Source organism: Fukomys damarensis, unplaced genomic scaffold (genome assembly GCF_012274545.1).
Source record: "Fukomys damarensis isolate Sample0158 unplaced genomic scaffold, DMR_v1.0_HiC HiC_scaffold_33, whole genome shotgun sequence".
In the NCBI taxonomy this organism is placed as follows: Eukaryota; Metazoa; Chordata; class Mammalia; order Rodentia; family Bathyergidae; genus Fukomys; species Fukomys damarensis.
The window spans coordinates 41,280,782-41,292,061 of record NW_022900945.1 but is presented as its reverse complement, the minus strand read 5'-3'; the positions used below and the strand labels follow the sequence as shown (position 1 = coordinate 41,292,061).

At 42.0% G+C, this 11,280-nt stretch overlaps 1 protein-coding gene across 4 annotated transcripts in view; it reads right to left on the bottom strand.

The window, feature by feature from the left end:
- Positions 1-4,543: 4,543 nt before the first annotated feature.
- Ahcyl1 (adenosylhomocysteinase like 1) overlaps positions 4,544-11,280 on the bottom strand; it is a 37,462-nt gene continuing 30,725 nt past the window's right edge. For 3 of the 4 annotated variants that reach the window (XM_010606006.1, XM_010606009.3, XM_010606008.3), the window contains exons 9-17: positions 11,130-11,193; positions 10,285-10,373; positions 9,863-9,933; positions 9,146-9,240; positions 8,964-9,062; positions 8,499-8,567; positions 7,988-8,066; positions 6,639-6,759; positions 4,544-6,058 (exon numbers count right to left, since the gene is read on the bottom strand). In XM_010606006.1, the coding sequence (XP_010604308.1) occupies positions 6,052-6,058; positions 6,639-6,759; positions 7,988-8,066; positions 8,499-8,567; positions 8,964-9,062; positions 9,146-9,240; positions 9,863-9,933; positions 10,285-10,373; positions 11,130-11,193 (694 nt within the window). In that variant the 3' untranslated portion in view covers positions 4,544-6,051. Of the gene's footprint in view, positions 6,059-6,634; positions 6,760-7,987; positions 8,067-8,498; positions 8,568-8,963; positions 9,063-9,145; positions 9,241-9,862; positions 9,934-10,284; positions 10,374-11,129; positions 11,194-11,280 lie in introns of those variants that run through there. The other variant, XM_010606005.2, reaches the window with a different exon arrangement.

The window sequence follows — 11,280 nt, the reverse complement described above, 5'->3', positions numbered from 1 at the left end:
TCAGCGGTACAGCACTTGCCTGGCAAGTGCAAGGTCCTGAGTTCAATCCCTGGTTCCAATAAATACATAAATAAATATAAAAAATGATCAATTTATTAAAGTAACAAAACATCACAAGCTTTTTAGAGTTCTGCTTACATAGATCTTATTGTACATATATATCTATGTATAAATTCCTATGTATAAATCTCTGTATAAATATTTTCAAAGGCACATATATTTAATAAATTCAACTTCCTTCTTGGAGTAATTCAATTGTCTGATAAACAAAAAGAAATAAAACAAAAAAATGCACTATTGTGTGAATGTTTCCAATACTTTATGTAAATTTCTAATACTGTGTGTGTAAAACTGACTGCAACTTAAAATTGCAGGTTTAATTACTCTGACACCTTCTAAACACTTCCCAAGTGCTGTGGTTTAGATCTGAAATGGCTCCCAAAGCCTGTATGGAAGGTGACTGGATTACGGGGTTGCCATAGCTGACTTGCTGTTAGAAAATGAGGAGTGGCTGGAAGAGGGGGCCACTGAGTGGTGTGACCTGGAAGGCTACTCTCTCCCTTGCTCCTCCCCTTCGCTTTCCTCTGCATTAGGCCTTTCCACTAGGCAGTTTCTGCCTTGGAGCTGGCCGACCCTGGAATGAACTCACTGAAACTGCAGACCGAAATGTATCTCTCGTGGTGGCACACACCTGTAATCCCAGCACTTGAGAGGCTGAGGCAGGTGGATTGCAGCGAGTTCTCTTGGCCACGAGGAAAGTGACTAAAACACCAAGTGATGTTTATGTTGCTCTTTGAGATCGCCTAATCTAAGAGGGAATCCTGGCCAAGATACAGGTAAAATTACATGTTACCTAGACTGGAATATTCTTTGGTCAGTACTGTTAGCTTTCTGTCATAGTGACAAAATATGTGTAGTAACTTAAAAGGAGGAAAGGTCTATTTCAGCTCCTGGTTTCAGTCTGTAGTCATTTGGCTTGATTTTGGCCCTGCATTGAGGCAGGAGTATTTCATGATGGCGGAGTATGTGGCAGAGAATGCTGCTCACCTCACGGTGCTCAGGAAGCAAAGAGAAAAGGGGGCTGAGGTTTCAGTGTACCCTTCAAGGACATGCTCCCAACACCCAACTCCATCTAGCGAGGCCCCACTTCCTCAAATTGGCACCACCTCCCAACAGTGCATCAGCTAGGGACCAAGCTTTCAATACCTCAGCTTTTGGTGGACATTTAAGATCTAAATTACGTTCTTTTCTTTTTCTTTTTTTTTGGTACTGGGGATTGAACTCAGGTCTTTGCACTCAGGTGGTGGAACCACTGAGTTAAATCCCTAGCCCTGTTCTTTCCTTCTTAATCACGTCATTGTTTTCACCCAGAGACTCCTATCTAATAAAATACAAATCAAATGCCTTCCAATACATCTTTTCCTTAATGCCTAACATAACTTTTGTGCCTGGGTCAGCAATCTTTTTTCTGTGAAGGGACAGTTAATATTGGTTCCAACTCTTGTCATCGTTGCAGGAAAGTAGCCCTACACACTCTACAAGCAAAAAAACATATTGTGTAGAAAACTTCCATTTATGAACACTGAAATTTGTACATATTATTTTCATGTGTCACTAATTAGTCATGATTTTTTTCTCAGCCATTTAAAAATATAATAACCACTCTCAGCTTGGGAGCCATACAGAAGAAACAGGCATTGGGCCAGACCTGGCTTACGGAAGGGCTATCATTTGCAGATTGCTGCTCCTACCTACGGTTGCACAACCAGTTAGCAAGGAAGTGCTGATGTCAATTCTTGCTTTACCTTCCTTTGAAAATTTCGGAATACCTATAACAATTTCCCGAATGTGTAAGTTATGTAACAGGTTTGTTCAGTATCCCTGCCAGGGAGCACTGCGGCTCTACCACACTGCCACACCTTTTATTTTGTTTTTTTTGAGACAGGGTCTCACTATGTAGTTAAGACTGACCTGGGACTATGTAGCCCAGGCTGGTCTTGAAATCACAGTGATCCTCCTACCTCAGCCTCTTAAGTGCTGGGATTACAGGCGTTCCCGGCCCTTCTGAGTAAGGTCCATCCTATGCCTACCCCATCATATTTTGGAAGTACAGAATTTATTTGATGTCAAGTTCACAGCCAGAGAGCACTTTGAGTCAGGATGAACTATACCTTGAATATTACTCACCATCTAATTTAGCTGAGACCCTGGACTTTGGATTTCTAAACTGGTGCTGGATTGAATTAACTTTCCAGATTATTATGATATAATGAATTTTTGTATGAAATATGGAGGTATAGGTAGAATGCTGTGGTTTGAATGTTTCTCCAAATACATCAGTTGAAATTTAATCACCAATGTTATAGTTTTAAGAGGTGGAGCCCTTAGGAAGTGATTAAATCATAAGGGCAGGATCTCCACAAACGGGATGAAAAAAAAAAAAAAAACGCTGGGGGGAACTTGCCAGTCCTTGTTCAAAAGGTAGCATCTTGGAAGCAGTGAGCAGCCTGCTTCAGACACCAAATCTGCTGGTGCCTTAATTTTGGAAATCCCCACCGCTAGAACAGTGAGAAAATAAATTTTCTTTGTAGAATATCCAGTCTCAGATATTTTGTACCGTTACATCAGAAAGCATCAATGCACCTTTAGAGATTGAAACAGGTCTGGGAGGAGGCTGAAGCTTAAAATTTGGGGCATTCTTTAAGGAAAGGATTCAGGTATGAGGTCTTAGAAGACAACTATGCAAATAAGAACCTCAAAGCTTTTACATCAGGGCTGCCTCTTTAAAAAGTGAAATACAGGGCTGGGGATATAGCTCAGAGGCGCCGTGCCTGGCAAGCACAAGGTCCTGGGTTTGATCTCTGGTGGTGGTGTGGGATAATGAAATGCTTAAGACCTGAGGCTTGGTACAGAGTAGGCATACAAAACATATTCATCAGCTTTCTGCCATTATAAGGAAAGATTAATTAAGACGAATTTATAAAGAAAAGATTAGGTTTACACTGAGTGTGGTGGCAGAGGCCTGTAATCCTAGCACTTGGGAGGCAGAGGCAGGAGGATGGTGAATGAGGCCAGCTTGGGCAACATACATACCAAGTTCAGAGTGAGTTCTAGGCCAACCTGGACTACTTAGCAAGGTCCTATTTAAAACAAAACAAAACAAAACACCTACAATCCCCTGCCACACACACACACATACACCCAACCAAACCAAAAGTAGAGGGTTTTTCTTTAGCTTCCAGTTTTAGAGGGAGGTTTCAGTCCATGATCAATTGGCCCAATTGCTTTGGGCCTATGTTGAGGCAGTACATCAAGATACCATGATGGGGGCCGGGGATTTAGCTCAGCAGTTCGGTGGCCTGCCTTGCAAGCGCAAGGACCAGAGTTCAATCCCCGGTACCAAAAAAAAGATACCATGATGGGGGCCGGGGATTTAGCTCAGCAGTTCGGTGGCCTGCCTTGCAAGCGCAAGGACCAGAGTTCAATCCCCGGTACCAAAAAAAAGATACCATGATGGGAGCGAAGTGGTAGAGTACAAAACTGCTCAACAGCAAAGAAGCAAAAAGAGAAAGAAGAGACCAAGATCCCACAGTTCCCTTCAAGGCCACGCTTCCAGGGACCTAAGCACCTCTTGCTAGCCTTATCTCCTAAAGGTTCGAGCACACCTCCCAATAGTGTCACCTTGGGGACCAAGCCTTTAACACACAGACCGTTAGGGGACATTTCCCATCCAATTTATAGCAACTTAGGGTACTGATGGCCAGGTGCAGTGGTGCACCCCTGTATTCCAGCTATTGGGGAGGCTGATGTAGGAGGACTCCTTGAGCCCAGGAGATCAATGACAGCCTGGACAACTGAGTTAGACTGTCTTAAAAAAAATTTAATGAACAATGCTGCATTCAGTCTCTCTACATTTGGTATTCAATAAATCTATTAAATACTGCTGAACAGTGACTTGCCCCATTCTAGAAGAGTGGTTCTAATGAAGTTTTGCTATTCAACCAATGATGACACAGACTACCAATATGGTCTTATCATTTTAATTGACTTTAATGATTATTGCTCATCTGCAAGGATTAATATTGCATTCATTAAAAATCATTCAATACAAAATGAACTTTTTCCTCCCAAGTTGCTCTCCACACGCTCCCTCTGATGCCAGATTATTTTCCAGTGTCCCTTGTTACATGGCTTCACAGAGATGGAGCCCTTACCTATTATTCCTATGGACACATTAATAGATACAGAATGAGAGGGCAGCAGGTCGTGGGCCCCTTCTTCTAGCAGAGGTGTCCAACAGACATACGGTTGGCCAGGTTATCTCCCCTAACAGATACGGTGTTCTGATTGGCTGCTTAAGTGACCTCCCTAGGAAACAAGGCTTCAACTGTTAGCATTTACAAAGAAGAAAGCATGGTCACACTGGCAAGGAGTAGAGAATGGGTGGGGACAAACAGAGAAGAGGGGGGAAAAAAGTTTTGGCAAGACAGTTGTCCCCTGCTAGAAAGCTGCAGGGAAAAAGCTTTTCTTTCTTGTATTTCTGTTTTTAATGTCTGTTTCTCTTGATCAGTGGAGAGAAGCGAAAATTTCTAGAATCTAGCACTAATGCATGATCCAATCTTGAAAGATCACAAGCTAGAACAAGTCGAGGATTTAAAATCCTGGGTAATTATATACTTAAAGCTCATGAGCATAAAGCTCATTTGACCATGCAGAAATGCTGGTAAGCAGGATGCATGGCATGTGACTGTATCTCTGATCTTTGAGAGAGCCTCTCTGGGGATTCTTTCGGAGTATGAGTCAAGATGTACTGACTACTTTCTCTACATACATATTGTCCTTTAAGATTTTAGCTCATAAACATTTCTGGTGGCATGTGTCAATCTACGGTGGTACCATTTCTGTAAAAATAGTATTATACAGGGCCTGCAGTTCCAGGCAAATTATATGGAGTTAGATTTATCTCACCAAGGCCCGGTTTATAGTTCCTCCCACCCACACCTAGCCCCCTCTAAATATTTTAGGTTGCAGAAGCACAGCTGATCAGAACTTTGCTCTTAAAGGATAAAACCTAGCTAGACTCAGTGCTTTATACTGAGTAATGGCTTAAGAAATTTGCCTTCAGCATAAGCTGCATGGGGCAGAGCTGAGAGAATTTGCTTATGGCTCCAGTTCGTTGATGCTATGAACTAAGGGCTAGAAACACAGGGATTCATTCAGAGTTTGAGTCTAGCATTTCTCTAGACTCAATCTACACTTTTAGCTCCAAAGGTTCAAAAGAGAACTTGGTAACAACTAACCGCTCAAGCAGTTCCTCAGTGTTAACAACTAAAAATTTTCCTTAGTTTTAAAAAAATATAACAGAAATAAATGCTAGGGTACAAAACTCAACTTGATAGAATGCAATCCAGTTAAAAACTAGAAAAATAAGACTGGTGGGAGTGGAGGAAGGGTTGTACTATAGATCCAAGTGGGTCTACTGGATCTTAACAAGCAACACTCACTAGTGCACACCTCTGAACCAGACATACCACCTTTACACAGGAGATAGGGCTTGGAATATTTAAGGGAAATTAACATGCACCGCCTGTATCTCACCTACCTGCTTGGTAGGTATCATCCCTGCTCCTCTGAAGAAGTGAAAGAGCACTGATTTTAGCAGCTAAGAAGTAGGCTCCTTTAAGGCAATTTAGACACTGCACTTTGTTCACATAGAAGGTACCTTAGCATCTCCTGTTAATAAAGTACCAAATTAAGACTGAGATCCCCAGAAATGGTAAAGAATGAGTTGCCTTTCTGGGTTTGGACAGTAAAATCCTTTAGTGGCTAGGGTGAGGAACCTTAAACCCCAGTTTCATCTAAAGAGCCATGAAGCACGTTCCTGTGTGGTCTGCAGAACTCGAATAATGAGATGAGAAAATGAGAATGAAATGAGAGAGAGAGAAAAAAAAAAAAGAGGAAAAGAATAAAAAGAACATAAAAGTTATCTTTAAAAATATTTCTTTTAGAGTCATGTGGTTCACATGGACTGGTCATTCGTAAGATGGTCCACTAGTATCTGTAAAGACAGAGATTAACTGGTTACCACTTATGATTTCCATTTGAGAGTTCCAAAAATCAGAAACAATACCATCTCCAGGGCCCCCAACCTGGCCCAGGGATCCCTGTTGTCAATCCACAGGGCATTTGTTTCTTCTCTTCTACATGGTCTCTGACAATGCCATTTCTACTCACTGCCTGCTCTCTGATTATATAAACCAATGGTTTTCAACTATATTAGTAATAGTCTGGGGCTCATCCTTGATCAAGTACATCAGAATCTCTGGGGTAAAGTCCAAGCTCCACAAATTCAAAAGACACTTCTCTATATCTAACACTAAATATACAATATGCAAATTTCTCTGTATTCTTGTGCATGCGTGTGTGGTACTGGAGACTGAACCCCAAGGCCTCATGAATGCTAGGCAAGCTCTCTTATCATTGAGGTATATACCTCTAGCTTTGCCCCTGTTCATTTGGAGTAGAGTTCTCATGCTTTTCAAAATCAGGCATAGTAGCTGAAGAAAGAAAGCTAGCTAGGTGTGCTGGTTGGTTCAATATTGGGGAAGAGAGCTTTTCACTGATTTTCTCCAAGTTACCTGTAATAATTAGGTTTGAATGGCCCATTTTTGTTGAGTCCCAGGTATTTTGCTTGGTCATCTGTTAGCTCTGTCAAGTGGGCATCAAATGATGGCAGATGCAAGCTGGCAACATATTCATCTAGAAAAGTATATAGAGAGAGTGAACTCCGTGTCAAATATGCCTCTCAGGGTAACCTTCCCTTCACCCAACTTCATTTAAAGCTTTCTGAGGAAGAGGACAAGGGAGAGGACAATAACTTTGAAAGAATCCATAACTTGAAATATTTATAAATTTTTTTGTGCTTTTTTTTTGGTATTGAGGATCGAACTTGGGCCCTTGTGCTTGCAAGGCAGGCAGCAGAATCACTGAGCCAAATCCCCAGCCCTGAGATATTTATAAATTTTAAAAGCCCTGAAAGCTACATTTCTGGCAGGGTACTTTTCTCAGTACCACCCAAGTGTATATAGAAAGCCACTTAACAGGGCGACAAAATGGTGTAGACTTATATCTCCCTAGACTTCTCTGGTAAAAGTTTTAGCCTCACTTCAGCAGCCAACATGTCATGTTCTACTCTTACCTTTTGTAGCAACCTCCTTAACTAGATTAAATTATAATTAAATTATGAATCAAAATGGATGCCAGAAAGCTCAAGAGAACCTTATGCCATTAACATTTATTTAGAGTAAGATTCACCCTATGAATATGAATTAAAAAAAAAAAACAATCCGAGGCAAACTATTGCAGAAGAGCAAAGCAAGATTTTTTTAGCTTTAAGTCAGGCATTTGGGTTGGACAAGAAGAGATGGGAGGTGAATACTGTGGCACAGAAAGGACAGAGATACATTATGTCACACAAAGTACACTGTCTTCTAGAATGACACATTGCATAGGAGGTGATTTGCCTCCTACTGAGGCAAACAGAGGATGAACAAGAAAACTGGCTTTTTCTTGTGGGGTACCAGAGATCGAACTCACTGCTTGCAAGGCAGGCAGCAGACCACTGAGCTAAATCCCCGGCCCCAAAACTGGCTTCTGTTTCTCTCATTTTGGCCCTAGGCTATACTCAGCTGCACTAGAAGTTTACTCAACTTCATAAAGCTATGTGACAATAAGATCATCTATTTTAAACCACTGTACTTAGCACTGTAACTCATTACCTGTAATTCTTACAACCTGAAATATTTATATATGATATTATTTTCACTTTACTGATAAAGAATTGGAGGCTCGTGGATATTAAACTTTCCTAAGGTCAAACAATCAGTAAACACTAGAAGAAAAGTCAGAACTCTGACCCTATATCCAGTGCTCTTCATGCAATGTAGCCATCCTAGGGACCAATATAGGTTTCCTGTTTTTTACTCACCCATTTTCTTAGGAAGCAAGTACACATCCTGTTTGTATCGTCCTTCAGGTGCATTATAAAGTTCTATCAGTGCCAAGGCCTGAAGTGGGAAAAGTGGTCCAGAAAACAAAAATACTTTTTAGAGACATAAAAATAAAAAGGTTTAACAGCAACTCAGGACAAATACTTCAGTGATCTGTCATTATGACAGCACCTGGGACTCTGCTTATATTAAAGGCCAGCACACATCGTGAGAGGATTTGCTAGTGTTTTTGTTTAGTTGCTGACAAAAGAACAAAGTAAATACAATTAAGCTGGAACACTATATTCAACTGAAGAGACAATTCAAAAACACATAGACAAATGACACACACACTCGTCTGCAATTGAGAAAGCCTAAGTCTCAGGAACTGGTGATACGAATAAAAGCAGGCTGGTAAGCACGTACCATGGCACACACTCCTGAGAACTCTGATCTATGCACACCTGGTGCTATAAACAGTGAAGGAAAAGTGGGCCTTCTGCTGCATACCTGTGTTGTAGCTGTGATGGACAGAACAAAGGTGGGAACTGTGGAGCAGCTCAAGTTGAGCAGACGACCCTAGAAAGGTAAGAGAATCCTGGGATGAACTGTGGTCCCTCTCGATTCCAGTGAAATGCAAGTAAATGCAAGAAAGGACTTCATACCCCTCTATACTCAGCTGGAAGAGGAAGAAATTACACTTCCAGATTGGGACTCTGGCTTTTATCCTATTTTCTGTAAATCCACCTGACTGTGAAAGGCTGAAAATCAGTTTTAGTCAGGAAATAATATGTTACTTAGCAAAAAAATAGTTTTTGGATTCTTTCTATTTGGTGGACGAGACAATTTGAAAATATACTTCTATTCAAAGATAGAATTCAGGTAAGCACAGGCCCAGTATTTTTTTCCTGCCTCTCCTCCCTCTGTGGATCCAACTAAACTCCTTGCACTGCTCTGCCAGAGTCTTCTGTGTACCTCTGCCAGAAGGACGACACGCTTGCCATCTGGCCAGATGACATGGTCCACCTGAGAACGAACTCGCTCCCATGTCAGCTCTGGAGTACGGAGGCTGGTCTGAAAGGAAAAATGCACAGCTGACAATGGCTGTAATGGAAGGCAGAGGAAAAAGAACTAGCAACAACTGACAGAGGCCTCACCACGTCTATTTCTGTGTTGGAGTGGCCCATGTTGCACACGATGCAACTGTTTTTCATGCGGTCCAAGTGCTCCCGAGTCACTACATTTTTATTTCCTAAAAATAAAGATGGGTGGCTGAGGAAAGAGATGCTAGGCAACAAAGGTATTGACAGTTTTCAGTTAGAACAAGGGAGGAAATGTGCTGGCATTAAAGACCTTGTATCCATTGTGAGAAAAGTGCACAGCAGCTGGTGATCATCAACAACCTGGTTGAGGCCTACGTGTGGCTGAAGTAGGTGCTATCTGAGGAAATAAAGCCCAGGGGACTGGCCAAATCTGAGGACTAGGAGTCTATTCCCCAGCCAGAGGGTTCAAGGTGGGACGCAGCTGGATCTGGTGCCATCATAGGGCAGGCAGAGCTGACCCTGGCTGGACATGTGGTGGCTCTGTCCCTTAGTGGGTGCAGGTACATTCCTTACTCACCATGCTCTGAGGACCCTGAGGTGTCCCACCTATCTCCTTGGGCCTTCCCTGTACTCACCTCTTCTCCTGGTGGGGAGGGAAATGGCAGTATAAAAAGTAACCAGGGAAAGAGTCTCCCTTTGGAAAACATGTTATGGTTCCAATAGGCTACTATCTTAGGCTTTATACTAAGCACAGGTCTCACTTACTGTGTCTGAAAGTCAGGTCAATTTTGGGAGTTAGCCTTGAACTTGGCACCAAAGCATGACACGTACCTGTGCAAGTTATTACAACATCAACTTGCCGGATGACTTCATTTAGTTTCACCACTCTGAACCCATCCATGCTGGAAGAAAAGGAAGGTACACCATGAGCAAAGCAGGGAGGCAGTGGGAGGGATGCTGGCTGCAAAGTGAGACAAAAAAAAAAAAAACCTTCTCTGAAGTCAGAGCCAGAGCTACCTCCCAGGGACGCTACGTGTTAAGCTTGTGCAGCTATATATACACACATTAGCCTCTTCAGAGCCCCAAGACTCAACCCACGAAGAGAAAATGCTGAGAGGCTAAGAGAACCTAGGACTAGAGTGAAGGGGATAGAACAATAAAAGTCTTCTCTTTCCCTGAGCAATTTTTACAAAAAGTGATTAATATAATCAATCATGAACTATAAAGTACCTGGAGTTAATCATTATTCTTACCAGGCCTGCAGAGCACAGATGGGATCGATTTCTGTGATGTAGACAATTGCTCCAAGGGCCTTAAGAGCAGCACAGCAGCCCTTCCCTACCTGTGGATCATAAGAAAAGTCAGGTCACCAGGTTGGTGTAAGGCATGTGTGCTGGGGGAGTCAGGCTCTTTGGAGATAGGAATTAGCATTAAGAATATCACCAGTCATCTAGTGAGCACTCTCAGGGAGGCTCCTGCCCAAAGCAGAGCATAAACAGAACCAGATCACATTCTGGGTCTCAGCTAGAGAGGTGATTTAGCACATGTGTCATAGCAGGGGTGGGGCTTTGGGTAACTGCTACCATTAGGGAAACAAGACCAAAGTAAGAGCAGCTGTAACCTCTAATTTCTTATTCCAGAAAAAACTGGTAATCTCACTTATATCTATTCAAGAACAGCCTAGTAACTCAAGAACTTCTGTGGGTCACAGCTGAAGATAGTAAAATATGTATCTTAATTCTGGTTTAGAGATATTCAACCACATGCCACTTCCTCTTACTGCATGTCATGTGGGGGCTAAAATGCTATATATTTACTTGAATTACATCTCAAAGAAGGTTACTGTTCTAAGTAAGAGGAAAATGATGCTGAAATTTCATTTCACAAGATAAACTGGTGAAAATGGAAAACAATTCATTTTGTACGATTCTATTCTTGAGTCTGGATAAGACTTTTGCTACTATTGTGAGGTATGTTATCTAAAAACATACTGTGACCCCTGCACCAGTGACTCATAGCACCCAATATTTTTTCTCTCTCACCCAATATTTCTAGTAAGTCTATGAAGGGACAGAGACACTGAGGCTCAGCTATTTACCTCACCATAGCCACACACCACCACTTGTTTCCCACCAAACATCACATCTGTGGTCCTCTTCAGGCTGTGGAAACAGATAAGGGCTCAACTCAAAGTTCAACTCGGTCCCTCTGCAAAAGTTACAGTGTGGGTTTTTTTTTTTTTTTTTTTT